This window comes from Dromiciops gliroides, chromosome 3 (assembly GCF_019393635.1).
Source record: "Dromiciops gliroides isolate mDroGli1 chromosome 3, mDroGli1.pri, whole genome shotgun sequence".
Taxonomy (NCBI): Eukaryota; Metazoa; Chordata; class Mammalia; order Microbiotheria; family Microbiotheriidae; genus Dromiciops; species Dromiciops gliroides.
The window spans coordinates 450,499,198-450,522,325 of NC_057863.1; the positions used below are offsets into that span (position 1 = coordinate 450,499,198).

The 23,128-nt window shown below is 34.8% G+C and overlaps 1 protein-coding gene across 1 annotated transcript in view; it reads left to right on the plus strand.

Annotated features, from left to right (window-relative positions):
- SCN3A (sodium voltage-gated channel alpha subunit 3) overlaps positions 1–23,128 on the plus strand; it is a 154,654-nt gene that overhangs the window by 82,225 nt on the left and 49,301 nt on the right. The window contains 6 exon segments of the mRNA XM_043992506.1: positions 329–679; positions 1,842–1,974; positions 6,126–6,364; positions 14,578–14,751; positions 15,987–16,343; positions 18,344–18,820. Of these exon segments, the coding sequence (XP_043848441.1) occupies positions 329–679; positions 1,842–1,974; positions 6,126–6,364; positions 14,578–14,751; positions 15,987–16,343; positions 18,344–18,820 (1,731 nt within the window).

Here is a 23,128-nt window from a genome sequence, read left to right on the forward strand (position 1 = left end):
ACTTTTTGCATCTAACTTTAGGTGTGTTCCTCAATGTTCCCAAAAGGTGGCTTGCTCTGCTCTATAACACAGCCACCCTAACCCAAAAGAAACACAATTGAACATTTTAAGAATTTAACGTAGACATCATAGTATAGAGCAAAGAGAACCCAGCTCTGTGACTTCTTATCTGTGTGACTGTGGACATGTCACTTAACCTTATTAAGCCTCAGTTTCTTTGTGTACAAAATGAGGGGCATGGATGAAATTATTTCTAAGGCATGCTCTGCATCCAGAGTCTATGCTTTCAATTCATTTTTGCTTTCCTTTTCTTTTCTGCTGTGTTCAGTCTCTGCTGAGCATCCGTGGCTCCCTGTTTTCCCCAAGGCGTAATAGCAAAACGAGCATTTTCAGCTTCAGAGGTCGAGCAAAGGATGTCGGCTCTGAAAATGATTTTGCTGATGATGAGCACAGCACATTTGAAGACAATGAGAGCAGGAGAGATTCACTCTTTGTTCCGCACAGACATGGAGAACGACGCCACAGTAACGTTAGTCAGGCCAGTATGTCATCCAGGATGGTGGTGCCAGTGCTTCCAGCCAATGGGAAGATGCACAGCACTGTGGATTGCAATGGTGTGGTTTCCTTGGTGGGTGGACCTTCAACACTTACGTCACCTACTGGACATCTTCCACCAGAGGTGATAATAGATAAACCCACTACTATTGACATGATACGCAAATCTGACATAGGTCAAGTCTGGGTGGTATTTTTTTTCCTCTCTCTTTTTGCTTCTATGCTGGCTTGTGTTTCTATACAGCAAGAAACACAAACATTGCCTGACTAATCAAATGGTGAACCACAAAATCTAAGCAATTCCTTAAGTCTTTTTGTTCTCTAAAACATTAAGCTAAATAGGAAACCCATTTTGCACATTGACTTACCAAAATTAATAATTTTGATACTGGATCTTATAGTATATCCATTCAATCTAAAAATGTACAACCCCATACTGCTGTGTTCTATAACATTTCAAATAATTATAAAAGTAATATATGAATATTTTATTAAATATCAACTCTGAATTTTGATTCATGGATATTAACTTGATAATTTTTTCATTGTACTACTTTTAATCAGAGAATCTATTATTGCTAATAGTGCTATATTCAAAGGGCTAGAAGATGAAATTTATTTAATTTTTTGTCTCTTGACTTAGAGACCACAAGTGTGACTCTTCAGGGTAGAAACCCAAATTCAAAGTAATTAACAATGGTATAGGAAAGCACACACATTTCAGTGCACATTTGTGTTCGTGCATGGAGAAAAAAAATTTGGCCCATGAATGTCAGTGTTGTAATGTAGCATTAAAGAAAATGAATCAGTCTAAAGAATATTTAATTCAAATATTTATTTTTCTTTTGGGAGAAGAATAATGTTCGCATGAAACTGAACATTATTACTTTGAATAAGCAAAATATTTTATGTTTTAATGAAAATAGGAACATTTCACATAGGACTGGGAATATATGGTTTTTAGTACATTTGAAGAAAAAATGTATCATTGAAAATCACAATGATACCTTTATAACTGAAAAATTGGAAATGGAGAATAATATAATGATGTTATTAGGATTTTCCAATACTGATTACTCACTAAACAGGTGAATCCCTTATAAAAGTTATCAAATTTAGACAAATTTCCTTTACAAATGAATGAAAATTTGCACAACCTATACTACATTATACACAAACCTGCATGAAGCATGACTTTCTAAAAGTCCTCCTAGTTTTTTATGCTTTATTATGCTTTAGCCTCCAATTTAAGATACTGGTTTGAGCCAGCAGTATTTTATTTGCAGGGCACCACTACAGAAACTGAAGTCAGAAAAAGGAGGTTAAGTTCTTACCAGATTTCTATGGAGATGCTAGAAGATTCCTCTGGGAGGCAAAGAGCTATGAGTATAGCCAGCATATTAACCAACACCATGGAAGGTATGTAGTGGTCTGAACAAAAATCAGACTTTGTCATGAGATAGGCTGTTCTTCACTGGTTGCTTTCTTATAATGAATATCTGTGATTCCCTTTGTCCATCCATGTCTGAATTTGATCTTAGAAATTCATCTGATTTGAGCAAAGTTAGAATACTGAGATTCATTTTGTAGCACATGAGATCAGAACAATCTGACTGATAGAACTTCAAATGGTTCATACTCAATACAGTGCTATCTTATTGATAAGAGAGACTTCCTAAACTTCCTAAACTTTTCCTCTCTGTGTCTTGATTTGTCTTTGATCGACAGTTCTCCATCTCATAAGGCCAAGGTAGTACTACATTTTTATAAGTTCCTTGTTATGTTGTTTTCTTATGAATTCATAAATACAACAAATCATAATCATTGGCTAAAACAACTCGTTGTGATCCTGTTATAGATTAGAACCATAATAAAAAATGGGCTTCAAGAAAAAAAGTCAGTTTGATTTTCTTCTCCATTCCAAGGAACCAATATTCTACAGTTATGGAGAGGAAAGTGGTAAATTAATTGGACATTTCAAGAATTCCATTACACTTAGTCATGGTGATTGATTAAAGATTCCTTCCTCTCATGCAGCAGGCACATTAAAAAAATTAGTGTTCATACTGGCCACTCTCATGCGACCAGAGAAAAATCTATTCATGTCTTTCAAGTAGGTCAGCGAAGCTTGGTTTGTGAAACCATTTCCCATGCCTCCATCTGAATTTGTCCGAAAAAATATATACATACTGAAGCATTTATCAAAGTTTATTTTCTCTCTGCCCCACCCCCGCCCCGGAAAGTAAGGTATCCCTGTAATTGGTGTCATGCTATATGTTATATAATTTTAACATATACCCAATACCGATTATATTAATCACCTTGAACTTTTGAAAGCATATTTGTGTGTGTGTGTGTGTGTGTGTGTGTGTTTGTATGATGTGGTTGAACAACACACTTTCCTAATATAGTTTTCTAAAGACTCCAGTTTCTGAAACCAAAGGTCTAAGAAGAAATGTAACAATTCAAAATTCATACTTTTGCATAGCTATTGAGGTACACTAATTTTATAGTTGTAGTTGAGGGTTCTGCAAATTCATAAATGCTTCAATGGATCTGTGATTTAATTGGCATGGGCATTGTCTCCACTGGTGCAGATTGCAACCTATAAATGCCTTCTTCTTACATGTAATTCTTGCCAATGTCCTCCACGTTTCCTCCACAGAAGATACACCCGACATTTTGGATGTCTTTTTTTTTGGGGGGGGCAGGGCAATGAGGGTTAAGTGACTTGCCCAGGGTCACACAGCTAGTAAGTGTCAAGTGTCTGAGGCTGGATTTGAACTCAGGTCCTCCTGAATCCAGAGCCGGGGCTTTATCCACTGCGCCACCTAGCTTCCCCTTGTCATTTTGTTTAAAAAAATAATTTGCGGATACCAATCCAACACTTGGTTATCCACTTATTATTCCTTGCTCTGATTACTTAATTAATCTGCTTCCTTTTCCAGTTATATATTTTACAGCACTTCTTGCACCGAACTCATTATAGGTAATATGCACTAATTTATTTATACTCATGATGCATTTCCTTATTGTCTTTTGTGACAACTGCAGTTTTAATTCTTTGGATATCCCAGTGTTCTAGGAAATGTCATCATCTAGTATCTCTGGGAAAATACAGTTGTTGAATAAATGGGCATTTGTGATCAGGTAGCAGCCTGGAATGTTTGAAAGTACTATATAAATTTCCAAATGTAATCAAATCCATTTTCTCTCCCCTCCTATTCCAGTTCTGGGTCTAGCTTCATTGTTCATCGAGAGAGAGAGAGAGAGAGAGAGAGAGAGAGAGAGAGAGAGAGAGAGAGAGAGAACTGATGATTGACCCAATGGGAGGCCTGTTAAATTGCTTGTCATAATCTAGGCAATAGGCATTCTTCATCTACTTGCTTTTGATGTATGGATTGCTAGGCAAATCTGTTTTGAATAACCATGGGCCAAATTAGTAAGCTCTCTATTATTCTAAGGCTTGCTGCAATGTGTACATTATCAACCACAAACAGAGCATTCTTCTTTAATATGGATTTCAATATAGAACATCTTCTCTGATGCTGATGAACTCCTTTAGTGAGCATGTTTCCCTGTTTTAAGCCTCACTTAATAATGATAATCAAAGGATTATTGAAGGAAGTTATCTGGTAATCTATCTATCAGGCAATCTTACATGCTTTTAAAACATGACATCGAAAACATATTGGAGGAAAGCCTTCAAAGCTGTGTTTTGCTCTATTTAAAATGTTTTATAATCAGTAAAGCATAAACATGATGGGATCTTGTATTCTTTATTGTTCAGTCAATTGTGAAGGTGTGTTATATTGTGGAAATCATCTATGTATAGCTGCCTATTCCCTTCTTATATTTTCATCAAGCATATCTTCAATACAGATGAGAAATTAGACACATAAGAATTGACAAATACGAAAGCCTTCTGAGTCACTTTTTTATGGTGATAATGCCAACCTGGATTATTTCCATTCTTTGAAACTTGCCCCTTAAAAGTGTTTTGAAAAATCAATCCACAAGTGCCTTAATCATTGAAATAAATTCTAACATAGATTTCTTGTGAGGTGCAGCAACTCTCATCTATTTATTTTTCTTATGTTTCCTCTCATAACACATTAAGTATTATAATGTTATAATCTAATTGTGGTAGCTCCACTGTCAGTGATGATGAAAATAGATCTCTGTTGAAATGCTTACGGGTCTGTTTCATTTTGCTTCTATTTGTTGTCTTCCCATCACTTTAGTCTATAGATATTCTTGGAATGATCTTAGTTAGATCTCATACTAAGCTTTGTATAGCTTGTTTCTTCTTCCACTGCATTTTTCAGTGATGTGAGATGATACTAGTTACAATTTTATATCATCCTCCTGCAAAGTGTTTTAGCATAATCTTATATTCGAAAGTGATGTTGCCCTTGGACGCCAAGTCTCTTGTCTAGGTTCCTTGTCTAGGATTGTGTTTGTTGCCAGAGGTGGTTTCTGGAGTCTTTTGCTCCAGAAGGGATCACTGTTTTAAACATTTAAACTTTTCTAAGAAGATGATTTTCACTAAAATCAATATCTTTAGTTTTATCCATTTCCCTTTTTTTCCAGAGTAAACAACATACTCAAATAGATGAGATCAAAATTCTTGTAATAAGAAGTAATCTTTTCATCTTTATCTTAATTTGGTGTTAATTTTTGCCTTCTGGCCAACTAGATAATGGTTTGGCTACACAGAGAAAACTGTTTTAAAATGATTTCTTCATTAACAACCTGCTGGTTTTTGTCTATTAAGATATGACTGGTTTTAATTTATTTTTGGTGCTATTTCTCATACCTATCAATTTCAGTCTTTCTTCTTAAGTAATATATTCATGATATACAGGTATGAAACTTGCTATAAACCCTTGGTCTTTTTGGTTTTCATTTATAAACATAAACTATAAAAATTTTCTCATAAAATTAATTTTGAATAGATTTCTTGAACACTGACTGACTTTTTATAATTGAAAAATATTTCTCAGAAATAGGCTAGGTGAAATAGAAAATGATAATTGGGTTCCTGGATCTAAAACCAAAGACTGTATGTACACATTTTCATGATGTATAAAGGGAATTAACGTAAAGATTCTGCTCTCTAGAGACAAGAGAGATAAGGGCATATCTGTATGAATAAGGATAGGAGCATTAGAAGATGTCAAAAGTAAAATATTATCAAGTGAAATCAGAATGTGGCTGTAACTTTAGAAGATATATTAAGCTACACAAACAGTTCTGCTTTGATAAATAGTGCATATAGCTTTTTAGTTTAAATAAGCCCACTCACTTAATCAGAATTAAATTAATACATTAGTGTAGAAATGTTCCTGAATTGGATTAAAGCCAAGGGCAGGATATATAAATGAAATTCCTATTAATAAACATCCATGAAAATAGCTAATGGGTTTTCTAAAGTGAGTTTAGTGTCATGAATATTTGTTCTTTAAATTTCAGAATCAATCAGCTAAAAAATATAATCTTGATCTATTAGCAATAATAAGAAGGAACTATGCTTATAGCCCTTAATAATTCCTTCTCTTCCCTCCTAGAACTTGAAGAATCCAGGCAGAAATGTCCACCATGTTGGTATAGATTTGCTAATACTTTCCTCATCTGGGACTGCTGGGATCCATGGTTAAAAGTGAAACATGTTGTTAATCTGATTGTGATGGATCCATTTGTTGACCTTGCCATCACCATCTGCATTGTCTTAAACACTCTGTTTATGGCCATGGAACACTATCCAATGACTCGGCAATTCAACAGTGTGCTGTCTGTAGGAAACCTGGTAAGTGCATCTGAATATACAGAGTGATATGTAAATATATCTCATTAGGAAAATCCATGTATACTAATCAGAATACAATTCAATTTGGTTCCATTCAGCATTTATTAAGTGCCTACTGCACTAGGCTAGGCACTCTGGAATACAAAGACTCTCAAGTTTATAATCTGCTGGGGAAATTCAACATGTACATGAGAAAGTACATATAAAAGCTATACATTCAGTACTTGCAATAGCCAAACAATATTAAGATCAATATCTGAACAGACTCTGGTGGCACCTAAGATGCATTTTGAAGGAACCTAGGGATTCTATGAGGGAGAAGTGAAGGGATAACCAGAATAGGTGATCCTTTGTACAAAGGCACAGTTTACCAGGCCAAAATGAAGCCCTAATGCCTCTAAAGGAGTGAAGAACTTTCCTAACAAATACATCTAAAGTGAAAATTTCCAGATGTAATGATTGTATTTAAAAAGCCTGTTATGCTGTTCACGCTTTGTGGCCCGCCAAAGCTAATTACAACAACCTTGAAAAGGCACTGGTGTTATCTCTCAAGAGCAGCTATGGAGAAGGAAATCACCTGGTCTGAATGGTGGGAGCTCTGACTTCCATCTTCCTTTAAAAAAGATTGAGACTCCTGTGCAGTATCAGCCTTAGGCTTGCCTCCCAAAAAAACAAAAATGTGATTTCTGGAACAAAGCCTTAAAGTAAAAGGTGAGGGGTATTTCCTGGAATCTAGCTTTTTAATAAAGATAATGCAAGTCAGCCTTGGGGCTTGCCTCTCTCAAATACAGCAATGCAAAATATCAGAGAAAGCATACTTTCCAAGTTTATGAGGAGTGCCCATCTCTTGGGGAGAAAATTATGCATGTGGTCTTGAAGCAAGATGAACAATAAGGGAATAAAGTTAACATATTAGATAGTAAGAGACTTGGATTGTGTACTTGCTTTTCCAAAGGGTTATTTAAATAGTGCAAATTCAGTGGGAAGGGAGTTGCCTTTCTATCATTCCCAAGTCTGTTTCCCTGACAAGGGAAGTACAAATTACAAGATGATTCTGTAAGTCTGGGAGACTGAATATATTGCTCGGGAAAGTGGGAGGCATGAGTGGGAGGAGAAATGTATTTACTGTTTATGAACCATAATGAGTCCGTTATGTGTTTTCTGCATTGTTTATGGGATTTTGTGAATCCTTTATATTTTCTAGGGGGTAAAATAAAAATCTATCATATGCATTTTTTACTCTCATAATTTGTATGGAATCTGGGGCACATTTTCATCCACACATGTGAAAACTTAGATAAGAGACATATCAAGAAATTTTCCCAGAATAAACTCTTGCTGGAGGCATAATGATTCGAAATGAATGGGGGTCAATGGATAGCTCCTAAGATTGGACTAAGTAGCCCTGCACGTATGATGTTTTAAGCTACAGTTTATAGAAATAAAGCCAGAAAGTTAGTTTGGAGAAATATTGTGGAGAGCTTAAAATGCTAAGGATTTTATATTTCATTTTATTTTCAATACAGCTTCTCCAAAGTTTTTTGGTTTGTTTTTCTTGCAGTGATTTTTTAGCACAAGTCTGACTTGTGCAATAGAAAGACTGATTTGGTAGCTTTGAGAAATGTGGACTGCAGAGGGGAAAGACCAAAGTCAGGGAGACTATTATAACAATCTTGTAATGAGGGCTTACATAAGCATAGTAGAGTGTAAGTAAAGTCAGAATAGATGAAGAGACTCTTCAGAGGGAGGTAGGATGCAGAGGATAAACTGTAGGATATGATAACTTATTGGATGTCAGAGTGAGGGAAAAGTCAAAGTTTTTTTCTGACATTTTGAAGCTAGGTGATTAGAAGCATGCCGATCCATCATCAATAAAAGTAGGAAAGTTAGAAGGAATGGTCCAGGTTCCTTCAGGGGGTGGACTCAGGGTTTCATTTCTGTTCAGAGGTGACACGGCAGTTCCAAACTTGAAATACCACATAAAAAAAAGATTCTTTGCCCATAAACAGAACATGATAACTGCAATCAAATATTACTATAGTGTATTGTTTACCAAAATAATGATATGCAGCTGTTTTTACTTTAATCTACCCAAGAGAAATGTAATGTACAAGAAAGAAGATAAGTTACACTAGTAACTTACTTTTCAAGTAGTTTACTGTTAGTCAAACAATGAATATTTATTAAGTGCTTACTATGTGCCAAGTTCTATGTGAAGCACTAAGGATACAAAGGAAAAAACATGGCCCCTGCCATAAAGAAGTGGATATTCTCATTGGAAAGACAATAACTATGTAAATATAAGATGGATATAGCTATATGTACATATCTACATCTACATGTAGATATACATTTCTGTGTGTACATAGATATGTATATAGACATTGCAATATTCATGTCTATATAGATAGAATGTATATATGTACATAAATATAAATATGTCTGTTTATGTCTATCTTATATTTATACAATATCTGTCTTTCTGATTACACTATTAACTCCTTGAGGGAAAGGAACAATTTTTTCCCTTTCTTTGTATCTCTGGTGCTTTGCACTTAATAAATATTTGTTGACTAACAGTATGATATTAGAGGAATAAGTCACCTGTATAAGTAGTTTTCTTTCTTGCTTGTATATATATGTATACATATGTAAATTTATACACACATACACAAACATACATACACTCATATGTACATCAGAGGGAAGGCACTAGCAGTGAGGGGGACAAGGAAAAGGCCTCCTGAAGAAGATAGGATTTGAACTGAATCTTTTTTTTTTTTTAGGCAATGGGGGTTAAGTGACTTGCCCAGGGTCACACAGCTACTAAGTGTCAAGTGTCTGAGGCCGGATTTGAACTCAGGTACTCCTGAATCCAGGGCAGGTGCTTTAACCACTGCGCCATCTAGCTGCCCCTTGAACTGAATCTTAAAAGAAGTCAGGAAAGTTGGGAGACAGGGGTGTACAGGTGAATCATTCTAGGCATGTGTCATTTGCATGGAACAGAAGGAAAGTCAGTGTTGCTAGATTGTAGAGCACCTAGAGGGGAGTAAAGTTTAAGAAGACTGAAAAGGTAGGAAGGGGTCAGGTTGTGAAGGGCTTTAAAAACCAACTGAGGATTCTGTATTTAATCCTAAAGATAACAGGGAGCCCTTGGAGTTCAGCTGAGTGGAAGATGGAATAGAATGGGAAGAGGCTTATGATAGGGAGACCAAGCAGAAGGTCATTTCAATAGTCCAGGTATGAAGTTATGAGGGTCTACACTAGGCTAGTGATGCTGTGAGTGGTAAAGGAGCATACAAAATCTGTGGAGTTTTAGATAACAAAACTTTTTGTTTGTTTGTTTGGTGAGGCAATTGGGGTTAAGTGACTTGCCCAGGGTCACACAGCTAGTAAGTGTTAAGTGTCTGAGACCAGATTTGAACTCAGGTACTCCTGAATCCAGGGCTAGTGCTTTATCTACTGCACCATATAGCTGCCCTAGATAACAAAATTTGATAACAGCTGCCCTGAACAGTAGCAGGCTTAATTAATTCTTTTTCTTAGGCTTCTATGAATGCTGAATCTCTTCCTTTTTTGTGACCCCCTACTCTTTTATCTTTTTGCTGCCTTCTTTTCTTCCTCCCATCCAAAAATGTAGAGATCCCCTAAAGCTCTATCCCTGGTTAAATGATTTTCTGTGAGCTTTCTCATCTGTGAGCTTATCTATACTCATAGCTTTCTAGTCCCAAATTTTTAACAGCCTTCATCTCCAGGTCAATTGCTTACCATAATATCAAATCTAATAGGTCAAAAATTAAACTCATTATTCTCTCCCTCAAACAAACTCTTCTTCCCAACAAATCCATTTTATTCAGAAGTACCACCATTCACTCAGTCTCCAAGATGTAAGTCTCAGGGTCATTTTTGACTCTTCCTTTCATTCCTCATATCCAATTTATCACCAATTTTATCACTTTCTTTTCTTCCAAATTTCTCTCATATTCAATCTTCCCACCATCCATTTCCTCTCACATACCACTCCTACAGCAATATTCCTGCCACATCTACTTCTTCCCTATAACTTCTCTATTAAAAACAAAAATGATTCCCTAGTGTTAACAAGTCCAAACTCTTCTGTTTCTTGTTTTTTAAGACTACCCACAATCTGGCCAAGTCAGCCTTTCTAGCCCTATTTCCCACTATCCTCTATGGTTTGGAGTCCCTAAATAGAACTAGTTAATCTCCTCCAAATATAAAATAATGCAGATGTCCTTCCTAAAACGTTGTGCATATAACTGAAAACAATTCTCCCAATATGGTTTGACCAGGACACAATACAGTGGGGATCATTTCTTCTCTTATTCTAGACCCTAGATGTCTCCAAATATAATCCAAAAGCACATCGGCTTTTTGTTAGTCACATTATATTAATGGTAAGTTTATAGTTAACTAAACCCTAGGGTCTTTTTCATATGAGCTGTGGTCTAGTCACCTAACCTCCATCTTGTACATGGACAGTTGATTTTTTGAACCTATGCATAGGACTCATCCCTATTCCATTAGATTTGGATTGGTTTCCAGAATTCTCCTATTCAGTGTATCTCTTAAAGCTTCAAAGAAATTCCTCTAATAAACCATAGAATTGTAGACCTAGGAGGAAACTCAGAGATTATCATGTTCAACTTCTTTTTAGAAATGAAAGAGGGGCAGCTAAGTGGCGCAGTGGATGGAGCACCAGCCCTGGAGTCAGGAGTACCTGAGTTCAAATCTGGCCTCAGACACTTAACACTTACTAGCTGTGTAACCCCAATTGCCTCACTTAAAAAAAAAACAAAAAGAAATGAAAGAACTGGAGAATCAGGGAAGTTAGACTTGCCCAAGATCCTACTGAGAGTTAATGGCAGGCCCCAGATTCTCTTATTCTCAGACCAATGTTAAAATGAAGTGGAATCATTATAAATATTTCATATAGTATGTATGGAAACCATTATTTTTCTTCTTAAGTCAACTTTTATGTTTATGCTAATGATTAAACTTCTCTAACACCTTTGTACAAATGCAATAATTATAAATCTAGTCCTTTCAATTGGGTCCTGCTTGCTAAGCTATTTTGTTTGAATTTTAAACAGCATTGTATTTAAACAGCATATTTTACAACAATAACCTTTCCTTTCAGGAAGCTGGTAACATTTAATGAAAAGTTTCTATTAGAGTTCTAATTTCCCTGCTACTGCAATATGAAAATGACGTCCATATGGACTATTGTCACATAGCTTCAAAGGCCTTTAAGCTGTCTTCTGCCTATAAAGATATGCAAGTGCTTCTGCCAGCTTCTTTATGTTTCTTTCCCCTGGAAAGAATTTAGTCATACAAGTTTCCATATTTATGTTTTATGCCTGTAGATTCAATCAGGGTTTTTAACAATGTGTAAATAAAATAGTACATGCTTCCAGATTATTTACATTAAAGAATATGAAGTCCTCAAAGGCAGGGACTATTGTTTGCCTCTTTGTATTCCCAGCACAGTGCCTGCCACATAATAGGTACTTGATCGATGTTTATTGGTTAACTGATGGATATATTAAGCAATGTGGAAAAAATTTCTCTAATGTAGAAGGTGTCTTGAAATGTTTTAAAAATATTTCTGGGAAATCAAACATTGAAATTATGGACGTAAATTTATGGAATAGTATGTGTAACTTTTGACCCAGAGGTTCTACCACAAGAGACTCTGGCTCCATATAGATCAAGCTTGTAAAACTCCAGATTTAGGTATGGCTCTTATTTAGCATTTCCCCAGAAGTAGGTAATAGGCTACCCCCTCAAAAGTATTCTTGGGTCAGCTAGGTGGTGCAGTGGATAGAGCACCAGCCCTGGATTCAGGAAGACCTGCGTTCAAATCTAGCCTCAGACACTTAACAATTACTAGCTGTGTGACCCTAGGCAAGTCACTTAACCCCAATTGCCTCACCAAAAAAAAGGTACTCTACACTTTGGGGGCAGCTAGGTGGCACAGGAGATAAAGCACTGGCCCTGGATTCAGGAGGACCTGAGTTCAAATCTGGCCTCAGACACTAGACACTTACTAGCTGTGTGACCCTGGGTAAGTCACTTAACCCTTATTGCCCCACAAAAAAAAGAAAGAAGAAGAAAGGGGAAAAAAGTACTCTTCACAGAATATTGCTATCTGATATAGGAGAGTTTTTTATTTCCTCCACCACAATAAATACATAGGATACAATGGATTCACAGATGTTCCTGAACAAGTACATTTAAAATTTAACCTATTACATTTATTACAATGTCCTGAAGGGTAAACATCTTTTGTGAGAATGCTGCTTGATTATTTCCCACCTCAATTCTGAACTGTACAAACTAGTCATAGCTATTGTCATGGAAGGTTGGCATGGTCCAGATATCCTCAGCTAGACTTTAGTCCTCCATTTGCAAGTTTCTCTTCTTGATGGTGCTTTTCTTTTCTAAAAAAACATGTGGTTATGAAAACCTTTCGCTTCTGGACAGCTGGTATATAAATCCCAAACTCAGGAATTCTTCAACTCCAGATTACCCATCATATAAGCCTTAAATTTGGAAACTTCCATTTCTCAGGATCACTAGGAACTGACTTGTACAAAGGAAAAACAAACAGGCAGAGAAAGGTATCCAGGCATTGGGAGGTCCTAGAATTCCAGTCTTAGATTTGCCTGGGCAAATGCATGTCTCCCACTGCCATGTGGAGGTCACTTTTTTTTATGAAAAAGAAATGTTTACCAAAAAGGTGCCATTGCTAATGAGTGGGGGGTGGGCAGTGGTGGGGGAGAGGGAGAAAGGTGGTAGGAGAAATCCTTTCCCTGGACTGGAAGTCCAAGGGAAAGGGGATTTGAAAAGAGCAAAGCTTTTCCTTTTCACAGCCCACTATTGGAAGAGAAGAGAGGTTGCTCTGATAAGAGTGGAGTCCCTCCTGACTGACAACTGCCTTCCTAATATATGCATTAACTAAATTATATTTATGTATGTACATGTGTATATATGTATATATATGCATATGTTTTCACAAAGTAAAATATTCCTGTGCTTCAGTGAACAGGTAACAGCATTTCATGTGCCAGTCATTGACTTCACCTGTGTCTAGTGCTCTATAGTTTGGGAAATTTGGGGTTTTATCAGCATTGACCCATTTAGAAAGGCTGATCATTTTCTTTGTATTAAAGTTGTGCTTTAGGAGACGACATGTTTTGGAGCTTATTCACTTTTACAATGTTCCTTTAAAGCACAGTAGACAACTAAACAGATGGTAAGCTTGACTATACCTCTTTAAAATAGTCTTCAACTACTCCAAGTTAATGTGATTTATTTAACAATCTTCTGGAAGTATAATTTGATAGGCCTCTTTTCATCTTTTTGGTCATTTTAACCTCTCTTTTCCAGCTAACACAAACTTTGAATTTGTTTCATTGTTTTCTTTTCTTTTTCCAATGAGTATTTTAGCTATTTATGCAGATAACTCATTAATCTTAATTAGGGGTGTTTGAATAGGAAGGATGTTTTCCAGTGGTTTTAATTAAATCTTTGGTTCCTTGCTCTATGATCCATTAACCTTAATCTAGAGACATGCATGCACCCAGAGGTCACTAATTTACAACATTTGTGAAAACATGTTCTTATTGTTTAGGGAATGTTTATAATATTACAATCAAAACGCTATGTGCCTTAAGCCAAAAAAAAAACACCATGAAGAGTACTATATTTCTATCATTTGATGATAGTTTTCTTGAGTCATGACCTTTATAAAAGTAATTGTTTTTTTCCAAAATAAATGATTTCCTATTATTCTTTTCAAAAAAGTCAATCTGAAATTATTTAATATGGCAACGAAAGAGTTAATGATGGAGGGGGAGAGAACAGGTACTTCCAAAAGATTTTATTATTGCAATTATTTCAGAAATCATTCAGCCACAGATTAGAAATTGGGTATGATGAAATTAAAAACAAAATCGGCATTTGCCTGTTAATCTAAAATATAAATTGTTTTATAATTGGAAAAAAGTTCAATGCTTTAAGATACATTTAAAAAATTTCCTAAACTTTCATAGACATGTTCCACTATTAAATTACTTTCTAATTTAGAGTAATATTAAGAGCTTTCATAACATTACTTTTTAAAATCTTTGGATTATAATTATATCAACATTTTTAATATTAAAAAAGTAATCATTTATATTTTACATTAGGTATTTACTGGAATCTTCACAGCTGAAATGGTTCTCAAGATAATTGCCATGGATCCATATTATTATTTCCAAGAGGGTTGGAATATCTTTGACGGCATTATTGTGAGCCTTAGTTTAATGGAGCTCGGTCTGGCCAACGTGGAAGGATTGTCAGTTCTCCGATCATTTAGACTGGTAGCTGAAGAATCACCATATTTATATTCTGCCTTAATTATTCCAAAATTTATTTTAAACTTTAATCATTATATGTTTCTATAAGTAACTTTCAAGAAGTATTAATGTAGGGGCAGCTAGGTGGCGCAGTGGATAAAGCACTAGCCCTGGATTCAGGTGTACCTGAGTTCAAATCCGGCCTCAGACACTTGACGCTTACTAGGTGTGTGGCCCTGGGCAAGTCACTTAACCCCCATTGCCCCGCAAAAATAAAATAAAATTTTTAAAAAAGAAGTATTAATGTATGAAGTGATGAAATTTCCATTAAAGGCTTGGACATCGATGCCTATGTTCCAAGAACCAAAAGGATTATTGGCATTTACAACAAAAGGATAACATTCTATAGCTATCTTTAAAGGAACAGTAAATGTGCTTTTGAAACTTGAAAAAAAATTAATCAAACAGTTCATTTCTATTATTGTTTTATGTCTAATATAAATTTACAACTCATTCATTAATCTGAGCAATTAACTACCTCAGAGTTTTTAAAAATATCAACCTCTTTTTCCTTATTTAATTTAAAAATAGTTTGAAAAGTCACATTTTTAAAAATTCATTTCATTTTTCTTCCCAAAACTTTAGGGAGTTTTAGTTACCTAAATTCACTAGTAATCCATTAACAAGGTTTTAGCTATTCTCTTCTGTCAGTCTGTAAGGGTAGTATAGGGCCTGGATCTATGATTTTCATTGGTACAGAGAATTCTCATGTGAGGAAACACTCTCTACTCATGAAAGTTAATACCTTCTCTGTACTTTATGGTCTTAGAAAATTGCCTAGAGCATGGAAAAGTTAAGGTACTTGACAAGGGTCACACAACCAATATGTGTCAGAGGTGGGACCCAAATTATTCTTGGCTTCTAGGCCAGCTTTCTATTCAGTTCACTAATCTGGCAAGCTAACTGCTCCAACAATTTTGGATTCATTATCCCCAGTTAAGTTTTTATTTTTTCTTTAGTATTTTATAGGAATTTCATGTAATATGAAATCATGTGACGTGAATACTTTCATAATAATGTAATTTCTTAGTTTGGGGCACCAATATTACTGAATTTTCTATTTAAGTATCAAAAACAGAATTGGCCTTGGGTACAATGACTTTCACCGTCATTTAAAGTTGCACCTACAATATTTCAGAAAACACTTCCAAATCTTCATTATGATTAATACTAAAAGCATCTTTTCCCCTTGTTTCCAGCTCCGGGTTTTCAAGTTGGCAAAATCTTGGCCCACATTGAACATGTTGATAAAGATCATTGGTAACTCGGTGGGGGCTCTGGGAAACCTGACCTTGGTGTTGGCCATCATTGTCTTCATTTTTGCTGTGGTCGGCATGCAACTCTTTGGCAAGAGCTACAAAGAATGTGTTTGCAAGATCTCCAATGATTGTGAACTTCCACGTTGGCACATGCATGACTTCTTCCATTCCTTCCTGATTGTGTTCCGGGTGCTGTGTGGAGAATGGATAGAGACCATGTGGGACTGTATGGAGGTGGCAGGCCAAACCATGTGCCTTATTGTTTTCATGTTGGTCATGGTGATTGGGAACCTAGTGGTATGTTTTCATTCCAAATGATTCAAAGATATAGTTTTCATAAATTATATATATATGTCAGCATATATATGTATGTAGGAACATACCTGGTTTTGACAGAAATAGTTCTACAATTTATTCTGTCTTTGTACCCCAATAATATTTTTCAAAAATGAGGAGACACATCACATGACCCTCAAATTTTCAAGGGAATTGGAACTCTGATTCTGTTTTATTTTACTACATTCAGAGCAAGTATAATTATTGATATACTTCAGACAAAAACAAAAAAAATTATAGAACAATTACTGAGTATACTGAATTCTTTTACTGAATAATTCATTAATTAAATATTTATTGGATCACTATTAATCATAAAACATTATGTTAGGTCTTATGAATGCAAACACATAAATAGGAATAAGGTATAGAACTTTCACCTCGTGTTATCAGTTTGAATTATCTAGAAAGGGGGAAAAAGAAACTAGGTGCTTGTATCTAAGTTACATAAATTGTTTAGATTTCCTAAATTTGTACACAATTTCCAGTCTCCGCTCATTTTTATCTGTTTTCTGACAGGAGACATAATTGTGTATAAATGTATGAACTGTGGATTTATGTTGCTTAATGTTAGAATATCTCAACTGTCATTGAATGAATCAAAAGCAATTCTTGGTGGTACTGGTTTAGCCTGTCCTCTGAGAAGAAACTGAAGCTTGCATTCTTTAAAGAACTGTAGCGGTAATAGGATATGTATATATATGTATAAAATTTTTCCTTTACAGATTGCAAAATTGAGAGGCTTTAGTTTAAGAAGAAAATCTAGAGGAGAACTAGGAGGCAAACTAGGACCTTAACCTCCCATATGTGTCTGCTTACCACATAGATAATAAATTTATGAGACACCTTATGCCACAGAAATATCTCTAAATAAATTTCCCTTTACGTAAGCAATAGTAGACTACAACTTTATCAATCATAGCTTATTAGTTTATAATCTAATTGCTTCCACATTTCCTGCTGCTGTTGCTGGAATTTCAGTTAGCTTTTTGACTCATATCATATTCTATTGGTGGAAAAGATAAGAGACAAAAGCAATTTGTGTACATAATTATGGTTCAAAGTATCTGCACATTCTTCTCTTTTAAATTATACACACACACAAATTGCAAAGTACATTTATGATGAGAGCAGTTAAAGCCTTGTGCAAATGTACAATTTGCTCTTTAGAAATTTTTGTTTCAGATAATCTGCTCTATTCTAACAGCCCTTTATCTGAAGCACTTTTTATTTGAGGCAACCTACATTTGAAGTCACTAACAGTGGCCAAAGTCTGGTTGTTACATTATTTAACAATTAATCTAGGAGCATCCTTGTGAAAGCCAATGAAAAGGGGGAAGCTAAAAGCAGAAAAGTGGAAAAACTCTTTCTTCTGGCTTGGGAGAAAGGGAGGGACAGAACAGAATTTTTTACATGTGTCATGGCAGTACTAGCTAATGCCACCATTTACCACGGGTTAAATATAAGAATAACGGCTCAACAGAACTATAATCTATTTGTTGGTCATTCTGCCTTACCATGATTTTTATCTAATGTTTGATCTATATAAGTAGGAATGATTTAATTGTTTTGGTGGGGCAAGGGAAGAGGATAAGTGGGAAGTTTGTGATGTTTCCTTATCCTTTTGAAGACAAGAAGATATTAATTTTTGTTTTGTTTTGGTATTAGGTGTAGGATCTAAGAGCTCACCCATTTGAGTGCTTTATTTTACTGGTGCTATCTTGCTCTCACAACATGCCTAGTCCATATTTTCTTTCAGTCATATATTTCTTTAATAATATCCTTTACTCCAGTTCTTCATAATTCCTAATTTGTTATTTGTTGTAGCTGATTCATAACCACTATGCCCCTCTCCATTATCCTGTACTTTAAATTTTAATCATTTGGAGACTTTAGTGTTTGAAGATTTCAAACATATGTAAAAATGAATGCAGTTACATTTATCTCCTATTTTCCTTTAGGTACTGAATCTGTTTCTGGCTTTGCTGCTGAGCTCATTTAGTTCAGACAATCTTGCTGCTACTGATGATGATAATGAAATGAACAATCTCCAGATTGCTGTGGGGAGAATGCAGAAGGGGATAGATTATGTGAAAAAAGAAATACGGGAATGTGTCCAAAAAGCCTTTGTTGGAAAGCCAAAAGCTATAGAAATCAAAGTCCTTGAAGGCAATAAGATAGAAAGCTGCATTTCCAATAATACTCCAGTTGAAATAAGCAAAGACCTTAATTATCTGAAAGATGGTAATGGAACGACCAGTGGTGTAGGTACAGGAAGCAGCGTGGAAAAATATGTAATTGATGAAAATGATTACATGTCATTCATAAACAATCCCAGCCTCACTGTAACAGTCCCAATTGCAGTTGGTGAATCTGATTTTGAAAACTTAAATACTGAAGATTTCAGCAGTGAGTCAGAACTGGAAGAGAGCAAAGAGGTATGAATTTATTTTAAGTTGTATTTGTACAACTCCTACTAGTGATGTGCTTATTTAATGTTCTTTAATCACATATCAGTAGGGTATTAGATGTTATAATTCTGATAAATGTATAAACCATGTAGCATTGAACCCTGCTTTAGGAAAACATGCAATTTTCCAGTGATGTCTCTTGAAAGACCTACAAATTGATTTTCTCAAAAAATTTTTTTTCTCTAAATTCTACATTACAAAACAGGTCTTTCCAATAAATTCCATTTGGCCTTCCAAAAATGGTTGTCCCCCATGGCACTGCATCATTTATTTTATTTAATTTTATTTTTGTGAGGCAATTGGGGTTAAGTGACTTGCCTACGGTCACACAGCTAGTAAGTGTTAAGTGTCTGAGGCCGGATTTGAACTCAGGTCCTCCAAAATCCAGGGTCAGTGTTCTATCCATTGTGCCACCTAGCTGCCCCTGCATCATTTTTTTTTTGGGGGGGGATTCTATGTATTATATTTCTGTTCCTCCAAGTATGCACTCAATGATATATAATATCAGTTCTGGTATATATTTGGTGAAAAAGATGATTTAATATTATTATTTATATCTGAACCTACATAAATAAACCATTCATCAATAAAAGTAATGATAATTAGATAACCAGCTAAAATTTTCCAATCTGCACATATTTGTAAAGTGGATGGGCTATTGAGTGAGTATTGCATGTTTATGGGATAAATAAGCTGATATTTTAAATCAACTGGAAAAGAATATTAGAATGAATTCATCTTCTTGTCTTCTTATTACTAGTTCTAAAAATTGTTCAGGCATTCATGGAACATGGCATCTGATATATAGAATCTTGGTGTTTTATCTTTAGATATAACATATGTAGTAGTGCTTTCATTTTTAAGAAAAAATAGAAATGGTGAAGGTTATTTGTCTTTTTGACAATTAGAACAAGAAATCAGACCTCTGAAAAAGTATTAGTCTGAGACCTGAAAACTCAAACCAATTTCAGTTCTTTATTTCATATGTATATAAATATGTTCTTGCCTTTTTACTGCAAATATCAAACATGGATATTCAGAATACAGTTGGTGGACCAACTGATAGTAAGATTAATACTGCCAATTCTGCAATTCAATGTTAGTTATATGGACAAGGATTAGAGGTAACTATAAATTCTTCAAATCTTTCTTCAAGATACACTAGCATGCCAATAGAAAATGTCATAACACTTGAAGATTTTCTATGTAGGCCTAGTATTGCCAACATAGTAATCAGATCCATGATGCTGTCTAATTATATTTTGGGACCAGAGCTTTTTTTAGTGTGAATATAAGATTTTTATTCCAAATTATCTAACATCTGAATCCCTACTACACTGAGTAACCAAGTTACAACTCTTACCATCCTAGCCATTTTGTAGAAATTTCACAGTTGCCCACATGTCATAACAAATGTGAAAGTGTTTCATAAACTTTAAAGCATTATGCAAAAGTATTTGATTATTCCTATCCTTTTTCATGAGAACCCATTATATAAGAGTCTACTTAATAAAAATTAAGTATAATTGTAGTTGCTTATGCTTAAGGACTAATTTGCTCCTTAACTTCTGGCTTAGATTTCTTTAAAAAGAAAAGAAAAAGAAACATCCATCAATCCAAAATTATTTATTTAGCATAGACAAGCAAATTTCTAGGCTTAGTTGATACAGAGGAATATGATACTTCCTCTGCTCCCAAGAAACTTACCATCTGGCTAAGGAAAGAAAACCCATGCATGTGAAAAAATTAGAGAAAAATGTGCTAAATATTCAGGTACTGACTCTAATGGCAAGAGAAATTCGGAGATAGAAAAGTTCAGTACAAGATGTAATTTCCATACCAGTAGTGTGAAAATGCTTCATTGGCAAGGTGAGACTTAAAGGATGGGTAAGGCATAGATAACATAAGAGGAGAAAGGAAAACATTTCAAGAGGGAGTAGCAACAGAAACAAAAACACAGAAACAAAAGAAAGAATAGTATGTATGGAAGACTTGTGAAACTGAGCTAACTATAGTAGAGGCTGCTTAGTATAAAAGAATAATGAAGTTAGATCATTAATGGCCTTGAAGTCTAGGCAGAAGACTTTGTTTTGTTTTGTTTTTTTAGTGAGGCAGTTGGGGTTAAGTGACTTGCCCAGGGTCACACAACTAGTAAGTGTTAAATGTCTGAGGCTGGATTTGAACTCAGGTACTCCTGACTCCAGGGCCGGTGCTCTATCCACTGTGCCACCTAGCTGCCCCAAGGCAGAAGACTTTGAACCTGATATTGTGGACAGGAAGAAATCTTTGTATTTTCTTGAGTATAGGAATATGATGAAAATGGTACTCTAGGAAGTTACCTTGACAGCAGTATGTAAATTAAGTTAAAATAGAGAAAAAACTGGGGGTATAGAAATCATCTAAGAAATTATTGTAATAATCCAGTATGTCATGATGAACAACTGAGCTAGTGTGGTATCAATAGAAAATGAAAGGCCTTGTTAAATTTCATAACCTTTGATTTTGTAGAAAAAAGGAGATGAAGGAGAAGAAAATGACTCCAAGATATCTAGCTTAGGAGACTGAAAATTTGGTAGTACCACTGGAAATTATGTCTTTCGGTAAAGGAGCCAACACTTTGAGGGAAAGATGTTTCAATTTTAGATATGTTGAGTTTAAAGTGACATTTGTGGCAAAGTCAATTAGAACTGTGGGAATACTTGGATAAGAGATCAAGGCAGCAAATATATGTTGATGAATCATCAATATAAAGTTGATAATGGAAACTATGAGATTTATTAATAATTAGCACACTAAGACAATAACTATAATTGGTAAAGAGAACTAAGGACAGTCTTAGAAAATATCCAAATTTAGAAATAGGAAAAAGAGGAACTTATAAAAACAAATAAACAAACAAAAAACCAAACAGGTAGTAGCCATTTTTAGTCATAGCTTTTGCTATATTAGTACCTTGTAATTATGTGCAGTCTTAGGATATATCTATGCCTGCTTAAAGTACACAGATATTTTTAGGTCTACTCGAGAGTTCTGCCCCTTTTTAGATAGAATCTTTCCCTAGTTTATTTAGACTGTCAATGGTAGGATTCAATAATTCCCTTGTCATCAAACCCTTATCCACTTTTCATTCCACTTAGTGTTTTTCTTATGCTACTCTATACTTTCTCAAGATGTCATTGAATAAGTTCATTCTACCTATAGAATATAGCTTAATTGTTCAATGTATGTGGAGAAATGACTGAAAAACATCTTGAAAGAAGAAATGATAAGATTAGCTAGGAAATGAAGGACAAGGAAGATTCAAATATGACTTCAAGACTTCTAGCATGGGAGACTGAAAGATTGATGGTGCCATTGATAGGAAATGGTGTATTTTGGGAAAGGAGCTATATTTTTTGTGGTAAGGATAGCAAGTTCAAGGAAAGCCAATGTCTGCATTCACAAAAGTAAAAAGTATTTTGTTCTTAGATTGCTGAGAAGATTTATTTCCCTATGAAATACACCTTTGACTTGAAATACTCAGAAATTACTCATTTATGAATTCAATTTTATCTAGGTAGAAGGGACAGGCCCTTGTGTGCTTAGCTTTTTTATTCATACCTGTAATGTGTATGTAAAGGACAAAAATTCTATTTTTTAAGGATTTTGAGACAAAGAATGCTTGTATCTAATTTAGAAAGTAAATCTTTCTTTTTGGCTTGTGTGTTTAAGTAAAGAATTCATACACTAGCAGTGACACATTTAGTAAAACTGGAACACATTTCTGCTTTGGATGAGACAGTAAATAATGGCAAATTTAGAAGGCATCTGAAAAGTTTAACATTCACTTATTCTGCTTCCTATTACTAAAAATTAACTGATTACTAATGCAGCTAGGAAAAAATAAACCCTGAAACTTCAGAGGAAAAATATTAATCTTTGCTATAATTTTCTGAACTTAGTTAAATTAGTTGGTATATGATTAAGGAAAATTTTGTAAGAATTAATGAAATAGATATCAAAAATTAAATTTAAAAGTGGTGATTTTTAGTTTTCTTTGTAGTTATCCCAGTTTAAGTCTTATGGTTAAGGTATTATGTGGCATTTCACTAATTATACTTTTTGATTGAGGTATGAAAGTTCTGATGCTAATTCTCTCATTAGATCGTAAAAATTTGTTGGTTTCATTTACTGTCCTGATAGTAAAAGGGGGATAAAAATGTGAAATGTTTCTTTTCTCTAAAATCATATTTGAAGTAGAGTTTCCAGAGGAAAATCTAGCAATATCCTATCATG